Source organism: Anabas testudineus, chromosome 8 (assembly GCF_900324465.2).
Source record: "Anabas testudineus chromosome 8, fAnaTes1.2, whole genome shotgun sequence".
Taxonomy (NCBI): Eukaryota; Metazoa; Chordata; class Actinopteri; order Anabantiformes; family Anabantidae; genus Anabas; species Anabas testudineus.
In genome coordinates this window covers 16,582,309-16,607,623 of record NC_046617.1, presented here as the reverse complement: position 1 = coordinate 16,607,623, position 25,315 = coordinate 16,582,309, and the positions used below count along the sequence as shown (strand labels likewise).

At 40.9% G+C, this 25,315-nt stretch overlaps 2 protein-coding genes across 2 annotated transcripts; both read right to left on the bottom strand.

Moving 5' to 3' along the window:
- Nucleotides 1-495: 495 nt before the first annotated feature.
- slc17a7a (solute carrier family 17 member 7a) lies at nt 496-13,328 on the bottom strand. The gene is made up of 13 exons (XM_026350619.1): nt 13,267-13,328; nt 6,116-6,368; nt 5,799-5,917; nt 5,468-5,582; nt 5,293-5,380; nt 4,983-5,069; nt 4,763-4,905; nt 4,459-4,608; nt 3,947-4,079; nt 3,567-3,677; nt 3,310-3,437; nt 3,147-3,216; nt 496-3,068 (listed from the first exon to the last, which is right to left on the bottom strand). The coding sequence occupies exons 1-13, from the start codon at nt 13,326-13,328 to the stop codon at nt 2,782-2,784; spliced, it is 1,746 nt and encodes a 581-aa protein (XP_026206404.1). The 3' UTR covers nt 496-2,781.
- A 1,064-nt stretch (nt 13,329-14,392) lies between these two features.
- Nucleotides 14,393-23,468, bottom strand: slc6a16a (solute carrier family 6 member 16a). Its single transcript, XM_026350606.1, has 12 exons — nt 23,012-23,468; nt 19,072-19,285; nt 18,817-18,974; nt 18,200-18,326; nt 17,922-18,097; nt 17,705-17,815; nt 17,330-17,571; nt 17,035-17,215; nt 16,144-16,345; nt 15,905-16,064; nt 15,659-15,821; nt 14,393-15,534 (listed from the first exon to the last, which is right to left on the bottom strand). The coding sequence occupies exons 1-12, from the start codon at nt 23,012-23,014 to the stop codon at nt 15,190-15,192; spliced, it is 2,082 nt and encodes a 693-aa protein (XP_026206391.1). The 5' UTR covers nt 23,015-23,468; the 3' UTR covers nt 14,393-15,189.
- Between the last annotated feature and the right edge of the window lie 1,847 nt (nt 23,469-25,315).

The window sequence follows — 25,315 nt, the reverse complement described above, 5'->3', positions numbered from 1 at the left end:
TTGTGTGATCAAATCATCCATCATCAAAGATGTGTTGGAAGATCTGAAATTGCAACAAAATGTTGTTTAATCGTGCGGAAATTAAACTGATGATTCAAAGCGGCTCACAAATTATGTTTAAACAAACTGTCTATCAATTTCAAGTGCTTCTTAAAGGTTTATCTGCACCACACTGGTCACACACAATCACGCACACTCAGAGCAGGCATCGTGCCCCACCCTCCGGTCCATCATCCTCACTTCCCTTGTCTGTGACGTCCACGTTTCTCCCTCACTCTCCCACTGAGTGCATCTGTTCTCCCATCTAATCTTTGCCTAAAATCACAGAGATAATCCTGCATCCATCTGTCCCGGGAGAGAAAAAGAGAAACAGAGATAGAAGTGACATTGCTCCGATGATGTTAAAAAAAAAAAAGTTCAACTCTTATTTAATGCGTCATCACGCTGTTTGGTGATAACATGATTCTGCTGAAATAGTGACATCTTGTTAAATTATTTAAATTTTATTATACACAAGGATATCTCACATATACATCTTTTATACACATAATATTTTCCACAATATTATCAAATCCTTTTTTTTTATTTTTACACTTACTCCCATCAGTTAACCACACATTTCATCAAGAAGGAGAACAACGTTGGAACAGTCTTGAACTGAGACAAAGAAGAAACTTGATTAAAAATACACCATTACAACACTTAAAAAATTAAATTGATCACATTAATAATCATTCATGTCTTTTAGACATTTCCCTCCAAACAAAATAGAAATTTGCCTTCGTCACTTTTTAAAATAATTTACCAACATATACCAACACATTTTACCAATAAACCTTCATCAGATTGAAATAAACCCCTTTTCACATTCAAATCACAAACCTTCTATTTGAGAGGCAGAAATAGATTCTCTATCTGCAAAAGAGCTCGAGTGTTAGCATGAGTACAAGCTGAATGCAGAACGTGTGTGTTTGTGTGTGTTGTGTCTAGTTGACTCTGCCTACTATACTGTACGTCCGAGTGCAAAACGTCGTACTGCGCAGCTTGCACAATATGCAATACTGTATGCAATTCCCCTCCTGTGTGAGACTCTTCCCCTCACTCTTACCTAGCTGGTGTGAAGATGATGAGAGTGCTGATTTTAAAGGGCGTGAGAGGAGCTGATGTGATTGGTCATGGTTGTTAGCACACTTTAACACACCCTCTGATAATGAAGTGATAAATACTTAATGCCACCCTAAGTCAGTGCACGCCACGGGTGTGCTTTACTCCAACAGGCGCACAAATATCAAATATTGTGCCACCACTCCCTCTGCACTCTGTGCATGGTGCACTTGACTGTGCTGTGATTAGCATCCTGTGTGTGTTTGTGTGTGAAAGGAGGAGGACTGACGGGCTACTGCGCTGCAACGCTCATTAAAACATGCTCACCGCACAGTGTTTCAGCACCTGCATCCAGCACAGCAACACACTCACTACCACATACACACACACATACACACAGTTGCTCTGACCCACCAACTCAAACATGACTGACATTAAAGATGAGGAAACAGCACCAACAGATCATAAAGACAAAAAGGTCATGAAACATCCTGTTAAACACACAGAAAAAACAGAGGGAGAGTCTGCCAGAGACACCCAACAGGCAGCACATGAGATGATGTCTGGGTTTTCTGTGCTGCGCTGGTTAATCAGGGGAACAGTTAAGCAACTACCACACTCAACTTGTCACTGTGGGCCACTTCACCAGTGGTTGTATACACACCAAATGGAAAATCACAAGTGTTAGATGATTACTCATGATATGGGCTTTTTGACCTATAAGCCTGGCTGAACATGACCTAGTTAGGTCAGACCCAGGTGAGATTAAGCTAGACACCACATGCAGCTTTATGCACAAATTCAAGCACATGCCTTTTGCACACACACACACACACACACACACACACACACACACACACAGATGCACGCACACATTAAGGGCAGCCTGCTACAATAAAAGCTTCACAGCTTTAAAACACACAACACTTAAGCACCTCTTCACTCTCCGAAACATTTGAATGCGTAGGGGTTTAAAACCTCACTGATTCTCAACACGAGTTAATTATCATATGCAAGCATTTCTTAGAAACCTAATGTTGCTGTGGTTGAGCAACTTTAACTTGATGCATCTGGACAGGATTGTTCACAGGGCCACAAAGAAACACATTAGCTTTCAATTTGTGCATCTTTTTTTCCTATGATCATTATAAGTTATTATATTTCTAGTATATCTGGAGAAATTGACACTGTAAACTCAAAGTGTTGCTTCAAATGTGCTTTCCCAGCAAAATAAAACACAACGCCAATGGCTTGAGTGTTGCTGTATAAGCAAAAGCACACACACACACACACACACACACACACACACACACACACACATGCACAGACGCACAGAATCGTGTTAGTGATGTGTTGGAAACAAGACTCCTGACCAATCACAACAAGCTCAGGAGCAGGAAGGAAGTCTGGGCGATAACTGAATACTGTATGAGTTTATGTACACTGGTCACTCTAATACCTTCATACACATGCTTACGCATGAACTAACACACACACACTGACAGTGGAATGAATCAGATGTATACTTTTGATATGTGCAGATGTAAGTATAGTACAAAAGCACACAGCAGGTCCATTCAGTATTGCAGTAACTCTCTCTCTCACAGTCTCTTTCCAAAAACACAATCTTTTCTTTATCATATTAAATATTTTTTAAATGTATCATGTGATTTTTTTTTATGTCAGCTCCTTCTCTGCTTCTCCTCCATACATGTAAGAGTTGTATCCAGGCGGTTGGACATACTCCTCAGATTTGTCCCAGTCTGTCACCCATCCAGACCCGGCTCCCCCTCCTCCTCCATTGGAACCAACGACTGGTTGGCTGATGGCCCCGTACTGCCCACCTCCACGGTAGATCTCCTCAGTCTCATTGGCCAGTTCATCCTCATCAATGATACCACACTTTTCTTCACTTGTGTTCTCGATGTCTGCCCAGGGCTGCTTTTCTCCTGATGCAAAGAGTCCTGTTAAAAGAAATATTGTCAGTGTATAGACGAAAGTTTTCTGTAACTGTTCATAAAACACTGTGTTCAGAGTCATACCATAAAAAATCACTCCTCCGTAATGAACAAGAGAAGCTATAAGGAAGACGTACTGCCACTCCTCACGTGTCTGAAATGGTACAAAGGTGTTACAGTATGAGTTTACCTGTTTTCACTGCATTTACACTTGGCACATAACGCTGATACAAATAAATAGATTTACCTTATGTTTGGTCATGGCTCCGACTATAAGAGGACACACCATTCCAGATAATGTTCCCACCCCATTTGAGATGCCCATCAGTATGCTGGCATATCGAGGGGCGATATCCAAGTGATTGACGTTAAATCCTAAGAAAAAACAGAAGCACGCTAGCTTGAGGTGCACAGATTGATCAGCCGGAGATCGGAATTGACTGGTTTTAAGCTTCAGGGCCGATCAGCTGAGCAAAGCTACCCAGTCGTTGTAACAACCCATACCTGAGATGGCAAATCCACTGAAACCCACTGCGAGGACCAGGAAGGAAATGGCAACACCTTTGGTGTGAGAGTATCCCACCACCAGCAGGAGGGTGGCCTCCATTCCAAAACCTGTAACACACACACATACAGACAAAATCCTATAACGCCATATCAATCAATGGTTCTGTCTCATTCATCATTCTTGATGCTGCTTCCTTATAGCAAAGGTGAAATGCCGTTTTAGGTTTTACTTGATAAAGAGAATGTTACTTATTGCAACCATTTAAACTACAGTAACTGTGTCATGATGGGAAACTTGATTCAGTTTCTTTTTTCTTCCCCGTTGAATTCATTTCTCCACCCTGTCCTCCAACCATGACCTCCTTTTTTACTCTTACCTCCACAGTTCATGAGCTTCCTGACGTTAGTGGTGGTCATCAGGTTGTGGCTTCTCAGATAGTCTGCCAACTGGCCTCCAAAAGGCACAATGATTGTCATCACCAGATGGGGCAAAGCTGACACCATGCCCACCTGAAAGAGGACAGGGGACAGGGCGCAAATGTGTGTGTTTGTGTGTGTGTGTGAGACAAACAGAAGTAGATCCATCAATAGTGTTTTCTTATCAGAAACATATTTCATGTTAAAAACTGAAGGTTGCCCTGGAAGTCTAAATGTTCATTAACTCCAGCTGAAGTGACCTTGGACACTTTTCATCATCTGCTACTTAAACTTCATTACATTTCAGAAGCAAATATCACACTATTACTTAATTAGATATTAAAACTAAATATATTTACTAATTATATATAGCTGCAAATGGTACTTCAAGTATTTTTTCAGTTAATGCTTTCATACTTTGTTCTGTAAAAACATTTTTAAACGTGATTTTATTGAGATGATATGATCTCACCTTGCTGATCTCAAAGCCAAAGACTTCTTCAAAGTAGGCTGGCTGGCTGATGAGCAGCAGGTAGAAAGTCCAGCTCCTGCAGAAGTTGGCCACAATGATGGCGTAGACTGGCATGGAGGTGAAGAAGTGTCTCCACGGGGTTTTAAATTTCTGCCAACAAAAGAAACAGGGTTACATTTGGCTGGATGTGTGTGTGTGTGTGTGTGTGTGTGTGTGTATTTAAAGATGTGTACAGTACAACCACACTACAGTGTGTGTTTGTGTGTGGATTCATATGCTACACATAATCATCATGGTGCCATGCCTGGAGAGGATTGAGAAATGATGACGACTCTCCGATTGCATCTTCGATGTACTTCCTCTCCTCCGGTGAGATGGTGGGATGCGCTGCAGGACTTTCATACGACACCAGAATCCAGAACAAGTACCAGAATATTCCGAAGCTGCCTGAGAGAGGAAGACAACAGTCCACAAATCAAAGTACTGCAGTGAGCCAGTACGCATCTCAGAGTGAGGATACTAACCATAGACATAGAATACTGAAGGCCACCCGGTGTATTGTACCAGTATTCCAGCTAAGGGCATGGCCACCACAGCCCCAGCATAGGACCCTAAGAAGGTGTCAAGAAAATTAAAAACAAATATTTTATTTGTATTTTTCAGTCATATTTAAATTTTATGTTTCTTATAATGTTCTTTTCTTTTAATTAGATGCTTACAGTTACAAAATATCCACGTCCTGTAATGTCTTAAATTTACAGAAAGCTCTTACGTTCAAGAATGTACCTCTAGTTGAGATACAACAGATATAAGGAAAAGCTTTTGAAACTTTACCACAAAAGGCTGTTGTGGCTAATCGACTTCTCTCCAGAGGAGGCGCCCACTTGGCCCAGATACCGTGGCAGGCTGGGTAGGATACTCCCTGAAGGACAAGAAAAACATGTATGCATGTACATCAATCTCACACAGCGTCCAGCATGTAAAGTGTGCACAAAGAAACATGCTGTACCTCAACAAGGCCCTGGCATATCCTGACCAGTATGACGCAGCTGTAATGGCAGCGAGCGGCAGATGGAATCAGCATGTTGAGGGTGGAGGTGGCCACTATGGCAAAGCCAAACACTCTTGAACACACACACACACACACACACACACACACACACACACACACACACACACACACACACACACACACACACACACACACACACACACACACACACAAGCACACACACACATACAAAACAAACTGCCTCAGATTATATATTCAGTACTGTGTGAAAACTATGATGAAATATAATGTTTTTTGGAGATAATGCTGTTAATGTGAGGATATTCACCTGTTGGCTGCAAATTTTTGACATATAAAGCCACCTGGAATCTGTGTGACTATGTAGCCCCAGAAGAAGGAGCCGTGGATCATCCCCACTGTCTCAGGGTCCCAGGTGAACTGTGCAGCCTGGACAAACGAGTTCAAATCAGAGTCATCAGAACTGCATTTTAAAAAAATCTCTTACCTATTTTAACCTAAAAGTATTTTTGCAAATGCATACAAAATTACACGATATAATTTCATTTTAGCTAAATTTTACTACCACACAAAAGTGCGGTTAAGTGCCTACCTTCACCTACTGTAGCTTTTATTTCTGACACTTACCACAAGTACTTCCTTGTTGCCCTTGTACACCGTGTGGTCATTGACCATGCTCACAATGGCTACACCCAGATTACACCTTATGCCAAAAGAGATGCAGAATCCCAGGCCCGACAGGATGGCGATGATGTACCGCCTGGGCAAACCAAAGCAGGTACAGTCCACCACCGGCAGCTCCTTCTCCTCCACCAGTTCAGGACGTCCCTCTGCTGATAACTCAATGGTTTCTCCATTGGGCTGCCGCTTCTCAATCAGCCTGATTGGAGACACAGAGACAGAGACGGCATTCAGAAAGGTCAACTATGAGTCTTTGTCTGCACTTTAGGAAATAATGTGAACCCAAAAGTTTCCAAAGATGCAATAATACACAGCATGATTCCATTATATTTCTAATTTGTTGCCATAAAAACAGAGCAGTTTGTTTTGTTGCGTAGCATGAAAACAGCAACTGTAAGGGGAATTTCCTGGGAGTAAGTGGGGAAGATTCATTTCCACATGTGGCCAGGTTAAAGATGGTTCCTTTTCCCTGACTTTCTTTGCATCTTCTCTTCCTTTTCATGCATATCTTGCCAACAAAACATGGCTTTCTGCATTTCCAATTAAGAAATTGAAAGTATTTTCACATGGATGGAGGGATTGTGGAGGTACTGTGTTATTCTGAGGATCAAACAAAGAGTATTTATCATTTCTCTGTCCATGTTTCTCACTGCAGAGAATTAGTCTTTTTATGTTCACCTTCAATATTCTCTCTCTCTCTCTCTCTCTCTCTCTCTTGCACAGTTTCACACAGACAACAAGCACCATGTTGGAGTCGTGTCTGACTCAGCATGTCCCAGTGTGGGAAAGCAGCTGTCACTTGCTAAGGGACAGAGTTAGCTACGACAGCACATTCCCCAAGTGTTCGCTCCTTCAGGTCGCCTGGGACCTGCCACCGTACTGGGCTCAGACACAAAGACCAGCTCACTGGAGACAGACTAACCCTATTCATATTACCACTGACTGGACAGAGCTGTGTGTTTGTACCGTGAGGTTTATATCATGAGGCTTGTCTGTGAGAGCACAATTGTTTTACAGTGTAGAAATCTAGATGAATTTGACAGTTTACAATTGATTATAACGTCAAATTAGATCAAGAGGGTGTAGTCGAGATGTTAAATGTTTCCAATCTTAGAATTCTTTATCTAAAATATCTTTGTGTCGGCCCAGGATCTTAATATAGTACAAACGAGTCTTTCTTTTACTCAGAGGACACCAAGAGTAGTTGTTATTTTAGGCTGTGACTGAATTCGTGCAAGACCATTTTTGTCAAGTGGTTAGAGCCACTTTTTTCCAGAGGAGTCAAACAGAGGAGTCAGGGGAGCGACCATCTGTGTACTACAACCTCCATATTCTCAACATCACCCCCTACTAATAAACACACAGCCGCATGTATACAGCAGACTTAGGTACATACTAATAGCAGATCTCTCACATATTCAGCTTTCCGTGTATATTTTGCAGTGTGCCGTCTGTACACTTTCCATCGTGTTGAATCCAGTGAGCTGGAGAAATATGCACAGAAACAGACACCACAAGGATGGTTGCATTTTTAAAAATGGATTTCAAGTATTGAGCTTCAATTCTCTCCCAAAGCAGGTAGTTACTGCATTGGATGCCAACAATTCATCTCTCTCAGACTCTCCAGGATAACTTATTCACACACGCCAACACAAGACAAGTCAGACTCTGACATTCTTTAATTATTGATGTGTTTTTGAGTGAGATAAATAATTCACTCTAGCTTTTACACCATAATCTGTCACTATCTATCTATCTGTAGATCTGCTTCTTTGCATATACACAGCCTCATCCGTGCAGTTGTTGTGTTTCTTCGTTATGCATGTGGATTTTTCTCCTTCCCCTATTTCCAATAGAGCAGATTCTGCAAAATCTCTTTATGTATTCATGCAGTCAAACAAGATAAAAATGAAAATTTATGCTAGTAGAACGTTTTACAAATTCAATTCAAATTCTAGCTTTTAAGTAGAACAATGGGCAACAAAAAAGTAATACTTTGAAAAGCAATGTTTTGGAATTTATAAGAGATTACAGAGGCTATATCCTCTCTCTCTCTTTCTCTCTCTCTCTCTTTTAATCTGTCACAACATTCAGATTAGGATTGCAAAAATGATTCACTTCCGGAAATGAATATGGAAGGACAGACTAGCACTGGGCATGAGTCTGCCTCTGTCATGATGCACAGTTGCTTTGATTCAGGTTTTCAATGATTCTATAAAACAGATTTCTTTCACTTAAATACTGAACATTTATCAATTTATAAAATGTCAGTTTTTCCCTCATCTGCTACAGATTATATTGAGGTTTGATTGATTTATTTGTGTGACTATTATAAGCCTTTGTTTCATTGATGGTTGCAGACACACTGTGTATTGATAGAAGGTGTACAGACCTAATATGTGCACCATAGTGCAGTAAACAAAAATACTTTACATTGTTACCAAGCAGTCATTTGATTAAAAAGCTGATGTGACACAAACAAAGGTGTTTTTCTTATTTATTTTTTTATTTTTTTTGTCTGTGCTCATACAGCTCTCCTCTCTGTACCAAATAAATGTGCTGACTCAGCTCATGGAGTGGAGCACAGTATCCCACTTCACAGTTCGGTTGCAAGTGGATCCTCATTAAACCTCAAGACAGATTGCAGCCTGACACCTTCACATATGCTACCATCTAACGAGACTAGCCCACAGCAAAAATGTCTGTTAATTACAGATGCTTCTCACCAAAAGACAATTTTTCCCAAGTGTGTGTGTGTAAGTATCCAAAAACAGCTGATTGGGTGAGGGTCGCCCTCCTGTGATGTAATCTTTTAAGATGGTATTGAAGAGGTTTGCACAAAACTTATTTAATGACTGTGCTTGTTCCTGAACCAGCCTCGGTATGATGCACACATAGATAAAAGGAGAGACGTCCCTGGACATTTGCCTCCACGTGAAGCTCACAACGCTGTGAACTTCCAGTCAGCTGATGCAGCTTCACTCGTAGGCATAGCAAGGACCTGATTGGTCTCAGCTGGCAACAATTAATGAGCGAGAGAACATGAGCAGGCAGAAGTCCCGTGACCCCAGGCTCTTTGAAATATCATAATTACAATAGTAACAAGCTCAGTTGAGAGTTCAAGCTCATAGTTTCAGTGATTAAAAAAAGACACAAATTCCTTTAGATGCCAGAGTTAAATGCTTTGATTTAGTAGATATAGTTTAGATGTCTTCAGTAGATCTCCCTAAAACAATCATCCAGCTATTAGTTGGTCACAGGGGGCAAGAAGTGGGATTTGTGAAGCTGACATATTGAGACAGACAATCATTTACACCTACATGCAATACAGAGTTGCCAATCAGTCTAACCTGCTTGTTTTTGGGCTGCAGCAGGAAATCAGTATACCTGGAAGAACTCCACAGAGACATGAAGAGACACCATGGCCAACAGGTTTAAACCCAGAATCTCACTACAACTACACCATCAAGCCTTCAAATATCAAACATAAAAGTCATGTGCAATCAAACACATGATTAAATCACATGATTATTAAATAACATATTCATGTGGCTCGTGCTGAATTCCACGCTCCACCAACTGTACTTACCTTACATTATCAGAGACAATATTTATAATTTAATTTATAGCATTGCCCTAACAAATAAGTCAGTCTCACGTGCTGGTTGGTGACCTGGAATTTTTGTTACCCTGTACATTAAATTCACCAATTCACAGAGTGTTCTGCATAATCCTCTCATAAGAGGATGATAGAGACAGACAGAGAGAGAGAGAGAACGAGTTTGACCGTAAATTCTTATATAACACCAGGCGCCCTGGTCATTATTTGTCCACGTCCTTCGTTCTACTGTTCACTCACTTTCCATTTTATATCGTACACCTTTACAATCTAATATAATCCATTTTGGACTCCTCATTTATCTGCTGTACCTAATAAAGTGGCCCCCCGTGATTTTTTTCTCTTCGTGTCATGATTTCCCCCTCATTCATTCTGTCAAGTGTTTGTAACTAACTCATTGTGATAGTGGTGTCTCCCCCTTTCCTCCATGAGCTTTTCACTCTCCCTGAAGTGAACAGATTGGGTCTCGGTGGGACTGTGTCACCCAGGGAGACACCCTCCTCCCCATCCTGTCACACTGCTTTTTTTCTCTCCATCTCCTGTGGACACACACACACCATGTTCACACGTGTGACCTTCATAGACTTATTATCTCAATATTCACATACTACAACTCAATCACTGTGTGAGCGCTCACCACCAATGCACTCACATATTACACCCAACAGTGAACCGAACGGGGCCACAATACGATCAGCACAATATATTTTAAGATATATTAAAATGCTTCTTTTCATGCCGTTAGTTTGCTTCTCAGTGCTGTTCAAGGCGACATGTTTTCACCACACAGGGACACACCTGACATCATGGATTTAAAAAGCATTGCTGCCAGTTACCAGGCATGCTGGGCGGGTGCAGCTGACTTTCCAAACTGCTCAGCTCATCATGTGTGCGGCCTTTCCACATACTAGAGTACACAGAGCCCCCCAGATAATAAAAAAAAAAAAGTCATTCATCAGTGATTCCATCATGTTTAGCACAGGAGTGGACTTGTGTGTGCAATTAATTAATCTGATGGCAGAAATTCTTAAATTGATATATGATGCTCTGTTTAAATCATACCAAACAGTCTGTACTATGCAATACATTACAAAACAAATGGCAAAGGTTCATTGTTATTTGATTATTTCATCAAAACAACTTTTCAGGTCACTGTGTAACATGTAGCACTTAACCGCAAGTAAAAATGATTAAAAAGGGATGGTATACCTGTTATATTCTGTGCTGCCTTTCATTCAGGGAAACATAAGCTCTCCTCGTGTAGCCCTGGACGTCCTGCACGTCTACTAGGTATTTTAATAAACCAATATGTGTCATTTTCATGAAATGCAAAATGTCCAGGGGATGCCACGAGAACTACTAGTTCATTTTGCACAGATTCCATGAAGAGATAGCTTTAGCATGAGTTTGCTAAAGCTTTAGCATTAGTCTGATTATACTTCATAAAGTGTAAGAAGGTGTACAGATGAATATGTGGGCATTTATTTACAAATGCAAAAAGTACAAACAGCCAGCAGAGAGATGTAGAATGCACCTGACCTTACAGTGCTAAAGTTTATGCTTACCTAGTGGAGTTTAATATAGAAACAGGAGATGCATTCTGATGGAGAAAATGTTTAAATAATAGATGAACCCCTGGCTGGTTTCATCAGCAAGGATCACAGTTTGTGAGGTGGTGAGATTGCACAGACACACTAATCTGCACAAGATGCAACATTTTCACACATGCACACACACAAACTTGCTCACACCTCAAAACATACATCTGTCACACGTTCAAAACAGTCTCTTTTTCTCTTGAAACCATCACTTGCACCAATCCCCGCGGCCACATAAAACCGCAGTTCACTTGCTAATCCGGGGAAACACCCACTAAAACCAATTTGAATCCAATCCCATACATCACATCTCTCACAGCATCAGCTGTGGCTGTGCACATGCATGGCTCATAGCAAGGAAAAGAGAAAAAAAAAGCCTGAGATTTGCATGTCTGTTAATCTGGAAGACCCTGATAGGCTGAAAGTTGTCTGTGCTGGTGTCTCAATGGATGGATGGATGGATGGAGGCTGGAGGAGAGGGAGCGGATAGAGGAAGTGGCATGGGCTGGGATGGAGTGAGTGGGAGGAGAGAGTTCAGGGATTTGCATGGCTCGACAGCTGGACTGAAAAACAGGCTATTTCAGGACGGGATTTATACATTTGGTTGCTACCTCAAATCCTGAGAGGGAGAGCTTAAAGCAAAAGTTATTGCAGGATGGTGTATCGATGTGTCTTAGATCTATTTTTTACTGACAGAATGTCTGCTCATCAATCTGTGTGCACAGTTTGTTCTGTAAATAAATATATTTACATATATCTGTCACTTTAAGACATTTAGATGCAGCTGTAGGCACATGTTGATTTATTGATAAATGGATTTGTTTCAGGTTTCCGCCAATTATTCAACAACTAATAGATGAATAGAGTAATAGCTTCACTGCATTGCCATAAGAATCATATAACAAAAATCTTTACATTTTATTTTTTAAACAACTGGCACCAGAATTATCTTTATTATATAAAATTACTGCCAGTAATGTCATTTTTAGATCTTAAGGATTATCATCAGAAACTGACAGATGAAATGTTGTAAAATTATTATAGAAATAATCTGAAAAATGCACAAATTATATTTGAATGAATCCAATAATTAAAAATCATCACAGATATTTTAAGCCACGTGAAATCCTACTTCTCCTTACCACATTGTATCACTGACAAGTAGTGAATAAATTAAAACTGGTTATCATTCAAAATAATTGATTATTACAAAGAAGTAACGTAACTTGAAGTTAAGGAACTGGGTGGAAAACATAATGCGCTCTCGTTCAGCCAGGTTGTGCCAATAGCGCACGGAAATATTATGTAACCGCAGTTTCTTCTTGTCTGAAAACACCAATATACTTAATCTACGTCCAGCTGGGCCAAATCTGACAAACAAGCAGGAAAAAACTAGTTTCAAACAGCAGCATCACGAGAAAACTCATTGTAGTGAGTTTGGACACTTCCTTTCCCGAAGCATCCCCATAACGGATTTCTGTTTTTGCTGATAGTTTCTTCCATAATTTATTTGTGTCCTGTATAAATACAAACAAGCTATCCGTGAAACGAGAGGCAGATGTTGTGCCCATCACTAGCGGCATTTCCACCCACTTCTGTCACTCCAGTCACTGCGCTGCAGGCTGCGTAAACTCGGACGTAGCCGACACCCTAAGCTGTAACTGTGGCTTGAGCCCATCTTCTCTCTTGTTCTGTGTCAAATTCAATAATAAACTAACTTTTGCTTCACTAGAGAGTTGGTAGTTGGAGGAGAGAGAAAGGAAACACGAACACTACGAATCGCAGTGTCATGTAGAGCAGAACTGAACTGTGCCCCAAAACGCATGAAAACTGGGAAAAGTCAGAAGTAGAGTCAGGATGGTTTTTAAATAGATGTGTACCTGTGAATTTTTCCCAGAGTTTTGCCCGCGACCGCCTTAAACCTGTCTGGTCGGATCTCCATCCTTGCAGCTCCTTGACCCGGCCGGTGTGCTGATGTCCCGCGCACCCTCCTGTCCTGCCTGAGCGCGCACAGATCTCTCTCCCTCCCTCTCTCTCATTGCTGTCTCTCTCTCTCTCTCTCTCTCTCTCATCCCTCCCTAACACTTTACTCCCAGGCCACAGAAAGGTTTCAGGTTCACTACAAAAAAAAAAAAAAAAAAAAACTAATGCAGTATTTGGTCTCAGCTGATAAAGATGACACTGATTGATATTTAGACTACATTGATTTGAATAGATTATTGATGACTCCATGTGTAAACCCATCATTAGTTACCACGCTCCAAAAATGTTTCTGTCATCCATAGAAAGTTGGAAATGGACAAGCTTACTGACACCAGTGTTGTGACCTTTATGGTCCAATTACAATCTTCTGTAATTGGACTTACTTTTTTTTGTAACTCTCAGTGACTTTATAAGTTATTAAAAACTGCCATACCAATAATTAAGGAGTTTCCAACCAAAACCAAAACCTTCCTAAAAGGATGCTTGAGTAGCAGTAATATGAAAATGTGTCCTGCTGCACAAAACTTCAAGAGAACTTACTCAGACTGAGCAGGTACTGGCAGCAGAAATGCATTAATTTATGATAGGCCACGTAACCAAAGCTTCAAACTGTGAAGAGCACCTGTGTAAATCTAAGTGAATTTGATCAATGCTGCACAAAAGTGCCAGTGAAACTGAATTGAAACATATTGGAAAACTGGGTTTATGTTGGATCCTCCCTTTAAAGTCAAGTCATTATTACAGATACAGAGGCAAATTTCCAGCTTGACTGAAAAGCTAACGCCAAACATTGCAGTAACGCTCTTTAAACATACAACCTGCTTTTTATGTAATCATCTACTTCAATCTTATAGGTGAAGTCTAACTATTAGCTTGAGCTTATACTGTCATGATTAAACAAACTGCTGAACTGTTATTCACCCACTGACCAAATTAATGGTGTCTTTGAATCGCAGACAGCTTCATATTTGAGTGCAGCTGTGTAAACCACTGTAAGACACAATGAACCAGGCTGCTGCCATCTAGAGGTTTATTTCACTCCTATTTTTACAGTACAATACTGCTACATTTAACACTTTAGAATAGGTACAAACGTTATGTTGATGTTTGAGGTAAAATGATAAAAATATCATGTAAAATAAATGTATTTTACAGACACACTAACATCACTCAGTTCACATTCAAACTGAAACACACACACACACACACACATACACACACACAGTCATGAAATATCACAGTTTCTTAAAGTAGAATGTTTTCATGCAAATCCATACGTGTCATTTAAGTACAAATACTCATTATAGTATATTTGTTTCTTTATTTCTAAATTTACCAGCCCCTCGTGCTACTTACCCGACTTTTCACTCTGCTGTTTTAACCACCACATGAAATCAGGCTCTGTAACAACAAGCAGACAAGCCTGGTGGCTGGTTACATTCCCTAATCTAAAACCTTATATAAATTCTTTGTGTCACTGAACATAGCACCCTCTTCCACCTGTTTTTATTTTCTTAAAATGTATGGAGGGATGTGTAAGGAGGAGTTATAGTGTCACAACTACAAAATCTGTAAATGTACGAGTTTTGATTGGTAATGTCCTTCAATAATATAAATAGTTAAAATAATTTCAGACTGTCAACAAGGAGGGGTTGGCTGAATATGATGACATGATACAAGCCAAAGACTCATCTTCTGAATAATAATTCTTCTCATGGCCGTCCTCCTTCCATGTTGCCATCTCCCTCTCTCCTTCTTGTACACTCTGCATGGTTCATCATTTTGTCCATTAGTAATGAACTGTTCTTCCACAGCCATGCTCAGACCCGTGTATCCTGTTCCTCATCTTCCTCCTCCTGCTGGGACAAGAGTTGATATTGTTCGCTGCCAATGGGCAAGAAGGCAGTCCTGGGGCGAGCCTCGTCTTCCTCAGAGGGGGCTCGGTATTGGGAGCTGGAATCCAGCTGCTCGGTGGTGCTGCATTTAGTGTACAACTCTCGGTGCATCTCCTGGCCGCCTCTCTCCTCTGAGTGAGTGTTACGGTCGCTGCGGTTTTTCAGCATAGAATGGACGTAGCCAATAGGAACAGGCAAGCTGGCAAAGACTATAAGCATGACAATCATAGCCAGGGCCCAAGCAGGGTACTCGAGAGTCATCTCAGAAGCCTTGAAAGACAGAGAGACACTTTTACATGAATGATTTATTTCTGATATTGAAAGCAGCTATAGCAGCATGAACAAAAATCTGAAATGAAGGTTTAAACAATGGTAAAGTGAGGCAGTGTCTTACTGTGCTTTGGTTCCAGGCGGTGTACGTGGGGCCTTTGAAGACCATGCGCAGTAAACTGGCAGCCAGTAGACCACCCATTGCCAACAAACAAACATATTTCCAGAGATATTTGTAAACCACTGGAGGGCGCCATTTGAGCATGACTTCAATATCATCCAGGAAGCTGCAGTGATGGAAAATATTAAAGGCATTGTGCCAAATTGCGAACACAACAATAATTTGATAATGACAACGTATCGTTCTTACCGATCAGTTCCGTAAACCCACGCCACACTGACTGTTTCAAAAATGACTACGATGATTAATGGCAGTGTTGCAGAGTAGTCATCGAACATAGTCACAAAATAGTTGCCTGAGCGCTGTGTGAACAACAGTCCTATCAAGAAACCCAAGGCACAACTGGACACTAGAAACAATAAAGAAAATTAACACTGATATGAAATCGGAAACACAAGATTGAATTTGTGCAGCCTTGTGTGCATTACCAGTGAGTAAAGTCCGGTGGCGCTCGAAGAAGCTAAAATTGTCCATGAGAGGCGTAAGGATTCCCTGCATGGTCCCAAACATGGTGCTGAGGCCCAGGTTGAGCAGCATCAGGAAGAACAGTGTGGACCAGAAGGGGCTGGCAGGGAAGAGGGCCATCACCTCAGTGAACGCTATAAATGCCAGGCCTGTCCCTTCCACACCCTGAAGTCACACAAAAGAAAGACAGAAAACAAGAATACCTCTGACTAAAAAGTATGTAAATGTTGACTGCAGATTGCAACAAGCAAGTTATTAAAGGCTCAACCAGTAGTATTCTATGAAAGCACATAGCTCAATCCACTTTGGACCCCTACTGCCTCTAATATGGCATTTTAATAAAATACACACTGTGAGATAACATGACTTTTAGTCCCTCGTCCTTTATTTATTTAGTTTCCCCCTTTCACTCCTATATCAAAGCTTATTTTCAACTTTCTTCACGTGGACGCACGTGTACTTCACACAATGTTCCATATGTTTTTTTTACCCTCACACCTGCTGGATATTTAACATTAGCTCCCAGATTCCTCAGAGGTCCTGGGAACCTCAGCACCTCACATACTTACTGGTCTTACTGAAATATTCAGCTCATGAACCTGCAGCTCTCTCTCTCACAACAGGTTAAAGCTATATCTACCTAAATAAAAGTGTTTCATGACAGGCCTGATTTGATAGCAATGACCAATGATACACTATTTAAGTGATGTCTTCCTGCAGCAAAGGGTTAGGGTTAATTTTTTGTCCAATGTTTTTGTCCCCCTACATGATACTTTATGACTCCCTCTACTGATTTAGTGCAACCAATTATTTCAACAATCGTCCAATCAAAATCTGTTAAATGTCAAGATTACCTTATTCATCTCCTCCTCCAAACTGCAGTCAGTGATGTTAGGAGCCACCATGGTGCTGTAGTGACTGTACCACTCTCTGTATTCAGATAAAGACACAGAGCTTGGATCTGTCACATTAAACAAAGGCCACCAGTGCTGGCTGGATCCATGAGGTGACAAGATGTTTAGTAGGCCAAGATTTCTGGAAGGATAAAATATTGAAATAAAAAAAAAAAAAGTAAGTAAGGAAACATCTGCTGCAAAATGCAATTTTCTCCAACATTATTGTTGACTGTGAATCCGTACACATCCGTACTCAGCCACGCAGCGTAGTGCGATGTTCTTGGCACGGAAGCCCAGCACAACGAAAACCACCAGTGAGGCCAGCACAGACGTCATGAAGTTGATGCAGGAGACCATCAGGGCGTCCCTGTGGCAATTGTTGTGGACTGGATTGTAGGAGGAATATGCGATAACAGAGCCGTAGCCCAGTCCGAGGGCAAAGAACACCTGCGTGGCAGCCTGTCGCCACACCTGTATGTTACCCCAGATTTCAAGCTAAAAACAAAATACCACAAAAATAAAACCTTTTAACACTCTCTTAACACTTTACATTTAGTATCTATGACATAAGAAATAAGAAAATAAAACATGAACATGATCAAACACACTGTGTGAAACCTGTACGTACTTTCGGATAAAACATATAGGTGATTCCTTCCATCGCACCATCCAACATCAGGCCTCTGACGAGGAAAATAAAAAGCACCACGTAGGGAAAGACTGAGGAGAAGTACATCACCTAAGATTTGGAAAAAGAAGTACAGGATGATTTCTGTTGGAAAAGATTTGGAATAACAATAACTAGGCGTAGTGCTCCGTGGGGTGATGAAGTGAAGCAGTTTTACCTTCGCAGAAGACTTGATGCCTTTAATCATAGCCAGTGAGACAATAGTCCAAGCAGCTAACAAGCAGCCCGTCATGATGGAGTTAAACTCTCCAGATTCATCTATGGAATTCGTGATGTTGAGGGCTTTCCGAAACCAGAAATATGAAGTTGATGAGCTACTTGCACATTCTTTCACTGTTGATTGAGGACAGACAAGACAAGATAGACAAGACAAGAAAACTTAGAGTGTCGCTACAGTATGAAACATCTCATTTAGCTAAATCAGCTGTGTTGTACCTGTGCTGTTGGTGATTACATCAATTGGACAGTGCTCCCACGGCAGAGGATACTGAAAAGAATTACCCATGTAGAACAGGCTCCATGCAATGATAACGTTGTAGTAAAGAGCCACAAAAAAACAGACCTAGAGGAGAAGAAAAGGTTCATGAATGATTTCATGACTTTAAGTTATTCTCAACTTAACGTTGTTTATGGTAAGATGGATATGATTCAGCAGATATTTATGCTGTTGTTTTTAAAGTGACACTTCATAAAACAAACAAGGTTTTTTTTTTTATAGAAGCACGAGTGTCTTAAGTGTACGAGTATATATCTGCGTGCTATATGTGCACAGAAGGTCCTTGTCTACTCTATGTTTGCTTTGTCGCGTCTGTAGAGAAAACTGTTACATAACGAACTGCTAGCACCACCCCACGCTCCACGTTCCCTCTCATGTTGGAGTAAGACAGGGTGTCTTCGTCCTTTCTTAAGTCTACACACCAAGTGATTAGAATAAAGCAAATGTTTCCTGTGAATCACATGGACAATAGAGCATATTGCTTCCCTCTCTTACCCACTCATATAATCTAACATTATACAACACAGATACATGCACGAAACACTCAAGTCCTCACAATGCAGCTGGAGTAGCCGATCCCTGCCAGCTTTGGGGAGATGTGCTTCCATACACCAATGCTGCCCTGTCGAATGCTCTGACCAGCTGCCAACTCCATAAAAAACAGTGGAACTCCCACAGTCAGTAAAAGAAAAACATACAGCAGCATGAAGGCCCCTGAAGAGAGGGAAGGAAAAGGTACAAATGTTACTGGTGTCATGAAAACTAAACCACTTGAGTTGGACTTCACGGTGCTTTCTTTGCAGACACTCACCTCCTCCATTTTGGTGGCACAGGTACGGGAACCTCCAGACGTTACCTAACCCCACGCTGAACCCCACCTGGGCCAACACATACTGGATCTTAGAGTCCCATGCCGGCCGGTCTCCATTTTCAGTCTCAGCTGCATCTGGAGTAAGCTGAGTTTCAGACTGGCCCTCGCCAAGCCAGGCTCTGTCCATGCTGCTGTCAAACGAACGCTTCTCCGTCTTGACATAAACACAGAAGAAGAAGAATGACATTTTTCCCTTCACACACTGACAAAACAAAAATTCATGTCTTGCTGTAAATCTTGTGTTTTGTGGTTATAGTGTTGTGCGGGTCTTTAACCCATCACTAGTATAAGCTGTAACTCATGCTGCTTCCCAACTTTATAAACAAACAGGGAAAATGTGCTCCATGAAAGAAAAAAGTGAGAAAAAAAAGTGAGATTCTGGTAAATTTCACGTTGTTTAGTTTAATGTAACCCAACAGTTTCTGTTTTATTTTTAGCTTCACTGTTCACTCTCTCACAGCTAAATCAGGGCCGTATTATGTTGCAGCTCGTGCAAACCCAACCTTTCTTACTGCTGCTACCTCCCATAAAACCCATTCAACTGGCATATTTCTCACAGAGGTTAACCATAACAACCGACCATAGTTGTTCATCAAAAATGTACCTGCAAATATACATTTTCAAGACTGATGATATCACCAACAACCATGGATGACACCAAATCAGGCACTATTTTTTGATCCAATTAATCAAACTCAAACATTAGATGCTAATGTCACCTTAGACTTTTTTGGGAAGGACATTTGCAAAATAACATTAGATCATCAGAATACATGTGTCATCCTCTCACCAGCTAACTTCACTCAGATGAGTGGTCCAGATCCCAAATGCCTTCACATGAGCCAAACTGGCTTTAGAACATAGCATGACATAATCCTGCCAGATAAATTTTATGCGCTGGTATCAGCTGGTGAGAATGGAAAAGTACAAGAGGTGTGTGACCCACAAGAGCTTGTGGTTGGTCAAGACACAGGGCCAGATAGAGCAGGTGATTTCAGTAATGTACAGACATGCACAAAGGAGTAAAACAGAGAAACAAACATACGCATGAACACACAAATAGAAAGGAAGGGGAGTGGGAAGTGCAGTGGCCACTAGGAGCTCTCAGGGTGAAGGAGTGACAGTTTTCAGTGACAGGAGGGTGGGAATGGGAGGGAGAACCCACTGGGAGGTGTTAAGCTTGCATTGGTTCTCACTGTGGGTGGCTCTGAGGTACATGGTCAGACCATTTATAGGACATAGTTGTTAAAAAAAGAAAATCTAATAGGTTTTCTTTCCACATTTTGACTCTAAATACAAACAAATCAACAACCTTAAGCAAACAAATCACTGTCCAAGCTTCTCAGTTTTGCTGCTGCTTTATATCACTACTTTTATATCACTAAAATCATCATCAATAAGTTCTAGTAGCACCATCTAGTACTGATTCACCAGGATACCTGAACTAGATTTAGTATATTGTGATAAAATTGGGCAATCAGATCTGACCTTGGTGCCACACAAAAAGAAACTGCCCTTCAAAACGCCTTTAGAGAACAGACCTAATCATAAAATGCCATGTTGGTAACTTCAACTGTGAATAATTCATTATCAAACTTCTCTAAAATCTACAAAACTATAATGTCACGTTAACCTTTTGTTATATTGACTCAGCACTTGTCAGTCTTGTGCTCATGTCGCCACCTCATGTATCAACACGAGTGCCACCACAGAATAATACAAAATACGTGGATAACATTTAGTAAACACTTTTATCTAAAGTGAGATACAAGGCAAAGGCAGGCGTAAGGCGTAAGGACCTCCCAAAACCAGGATTTGAGCCCCAATCTCCTGCATGGAGGGGGGCGATGTTACTACTACACTATCCAACCTGATAACAAAGAAGCAGCACACTAAAGCCTTCTTTTATAAAATATGTCACCTGTGGCGCAGTTTCACTAAGAAGATGCAGAAATGGAGCTGTAGCATATAATCAGACATCAATCAAATAGTTTTTTTTCTTTTTCTACATGTCTTACCATGTTTTCAGGGCTGGAATCTATCTCAGCAAACATATAACAAAGGAAAAAGGCCACACACCCTGCACAGGTATACACATATGATACTCTGACAAAACACATAATGCATAACCTGAGGTGCTGTCAATCATATTCACACATTTTCCCACCTTCAGTGCAGCGTGTTCTCTATGATATACCATGGAAATCATCTCTACTCACAGTACTTTATTTCACTGTGTTGCCTTCTGGTTTCTGGTTAGAATGAAGTATGTGCACAGTTTGACACTACGGGGAAGTTTCTCTGAGCTCTTGTTAAGACATGCATGTATGAGCATGATTTGCCGCATCTCAGATATTCTGGAAGCAAACCCAGTCTGACGAGCAGGTTAAAGAAGCACGATATGCATGTTTATAACTTTCAGCACAGATACACCGGGAAGAGGCGTCACGGTGAAGCAGGAGACATGTTGTTTTGAGCAGATAAATTATCATATAGGAAAAATATTCACAGACTCAAGGCACAATCTGCCATTTAGTGCAGCCATCATATAGGAAATTAATTTAGCTGACTTTCTACTGGGGGTTAACACTGTAACATTATTAACCTGCTGCTGTTTCTTTTGTAGAGCTGTCAAAAACACCTCACAGTACCTGAAGACACAGCAATGTATATGTGTACGCCCACTGACCACATTATTACGAACACCAGTACAATCTCATGCAATCCGATGCACCAGCTAAGAACAACAACAACGTTTAATAATCAATTATTGGGGACAGCTGTTGTTATTGGGCAGCTGCACATTGATGATGGCATTACTACAGGGTTTCAGCATCTTATTGAAAGATGTGGCCTGGAGGAACTGGGAGTCAAACCACTGACGTGTGAGCCAGACAGTAAGCATCTACTCTACCAAATGATCCATAGTTGACATGAATTCTACATTTACAAGGTTTAAATATACTATATGTTTATTATTGAAGGTCATGGTGGGTGGTGGGATGCATTATATTTAGAGGTGGTTATAATGTTTTGGTTGCCTCATTTATTTTAAATAGGGTGGCCAAAATACTGCAATGCAAACTGTCAACAAATAATATCAAGCTAAGATACATTTATGGACTATTTTCAACTTTATTTTACTTAAAATAACTGAAGGGATTAGTTTTGTACATACTGTTCCTTATGTGTTCAGTTTTACAGTAGTGTTTGTTTGTTGCCTTTTTACTTTCAGACAACAAATAAACAGCCTGAACTAAAAAAATCCAGTGCATAATTTGCATTTTTATCTGGCAAATCTAATATCAACAACCAACAAGGGCACCATCAAAGACAGCTCATGTACACGACTTCAACAGAAGAAAAGTTTATTTTTCTACTTTTAGACTTTGATGTGCCACCACATGAAATGATGCTGCTCCTCACTAGTGTTCATAAAGTCTTAAAACACAGGACATATGTCACCAGACTGATGGTGATGACACAGATCTGAAGCTGGGGGATGCTACAGTGAATGTTTTACATGACAAATGTATTATAAAGTTATTATTCTCTCTCCTTCAGGGGCGTCAGCTGCGTGTGGCTTCACATCTATCTGTCACTGAACATATTGAGCAGCCTGCAAGAAAATCAGCTGCACACTGGAGATTATCCAAAGTGAAGCAGCCCACAGCCTTAAGTCTATTCATGACTGGTTAAGTAACTGACAAAGCATGTTATCGGTACTTTCTGCAACCAATAAGTCCAAGTTAATCAGAGGAATCAGAGGAAAGCAACAGCAAACACGACAAGTCAACTATTAAGTGCAGATGACGTTAAAACAGCGTCGCTCCCTAATAATAAAGTGTTAAATAGGAAGAACGATGTGTTGTGGACGTACCATGCTGACAGCACGGTCCAGGAGAGGAGTAGGGTTTCCACCAGTCCTGCTGTTGGCTTCTTTCACTCTGCCTCTTTCCGACTTTCCTTTTTGCTTTTGATAATACTACAACCAGCAGATCGATCATTTACTGAGGGGTAAAAGTTTCCACCGGTCACTTCTCACAACTTGCGGCCGCGTTTCTCGGCTCTTTGGATCAAACTCTGTCGCCAATACGCGAAAAAAATAAAAAAAAAATAAAAAAAATGAAGCCGAAGTTGCGGCAGTGGGCCAGTGGGAAGACCGAAGGGGCTGAACTACCCGTGGCCGAGAAGCCAGGGGGCTGGACAACACGAGAAGACACGGTGCAGTGTGTGCGCAGCCACTGGATATTTAAAAACAGGGCAGAGAGATGGTGCCACGCTGCGCGCACACTTACTGCTCCCAACTGCATTGAGGCACACGGTGGTTTGCAGCAGAGGCCCGACTGGAGGCCCTGTTTTACACCCAGTCCAGGGAAAAAGGGGCCAGACTACACTAATAGTAAGAAAACTGTCTGCGCCTAAATTAGGGCCCATTCAACTCCCCACAGCTCGTTATAGTCTACAGTCAAAACCTGTTCACGTCAATATTATAAGAACTGTGTGTGAAATGACCTGTTCCCACACAGTGTAACAAAAATTGCAAATGTAATAGGACAAATAGTTCAGTACTAAATGTTCCTCAGGCAGTTGAGTGTCCTTCAGCTTTAGTTCATGCAGTACAGTACTCACACATGGCTCAGTGTTGACATCCATCAGCTGACTGGCAGTGTGAGTAGAGAAGAAAACATCTGATAGAAAGATATTAAAGGTACTTGCTTTGCTGAAATGAACCATTCTTAAAGCAATAAAAAGAAATTCAGGGGCACACAAACATCTATCAAACATCAATTCAACACCACTCTCCACCATGTTTCCTCCTCAAAACCTTTAAAAACTACTTTTGAACCCCTACACTTTGGTACATATGTATTAAAGTCGGCGCAAAGCTAAAACTGGCTGATATTTGGCATTTTAATCCAGCATTCACTGTTTTAGTTGATTGAATGTGCTGCAGAGGCTGAAGAAATACAATACAAATACTTGTGGTCCACACTGTATCTCTCCATTTCTCATCCATTAACAACTGTTCTGGAGGAAGTGAACATGCATTCAGAGCTTGAGCGGGTTCTGTCATCGATGCTCATTGTATCAAGACAGCACACAACACACACACATAATATATATAAAAAAATCTAAATGTAATACCAGAAATGATGCACACTGCAGAACTTTGTGTAAGAGTTGCAGAACTTCCCATTTCACTTGTTGCTGGAGGTTGTGTAATGTTGTCAGTTGCTTAAAACCATCACAATAAAACAATAGTTGTGCATAAAGGAATCCTGTATGTATTACACCGCCATAAAAAACAGGCTGCTGTTAGTAATTAATTCACTGTGTCGTCCACCTTTATGAGGAAAAGTCCTGTGGTGTAGCTGTTCCAGTCACCTACTGTATACCATCATTCATTTTATTTTCAGTGTGAACACCTGACCACTATTTTCCCACAGTCCAAACACAGCGAGCTACAGAGACAGACCTGTGGAGACCAGCTGGTGTCACTGTTCACTAACAGCTCAGTTTCCCAAATGGCTGCTTTGAATTCTCAGTGGTTCTTAGTGTTCAACAATTTCAGGCTGCAGGTGTTTAAAATGAAAATGATAATCAGCATTCTGACTTAGTGGACTGACAGCTTTCAGTTTGTCGTCTTCTGTAAAGGTCACTGGCAGGTGGAACCAACATGGTTTGAATGAATTCACTATCCATGTGTCAAACTACATTTTTGAAGCAAACAAAAATGTTTCGCCCACATCTTTTTCCACTCTTCCTATACATCACCTGTCTTCCTGATTGTTGTTGCTTACTTACAGACTGTTCTCTGTTTTAAAAGCATCTGTTTCCTAATTTTGAATGAATCTCTTTTACTAACAACACTTTGATTCTTATTAAATAATTAAATGAGTCAATTAGACATATGATGGCTGTATGGCCACAATTTCTCCTCAGTCAAACATTTGAATTTAGATCTGTAATTTTGTTTTTTGACTTTTTTTTTTTTTTTTTACCTCTGGGCCGTTTCTTGGCATCAGCTCTGTTATAGTCTCGAACGAAACTTGATGTCATTGAATTTGTAAAGGTGGAGAGTTGGAGGAAGACTGCATTACATTTCTGGAATGTCATGTGCAGCAGATCACATTAAGCCCTTGGCACAAGCCACAGGCAGCTGCTGAAAGAAATACCTGTC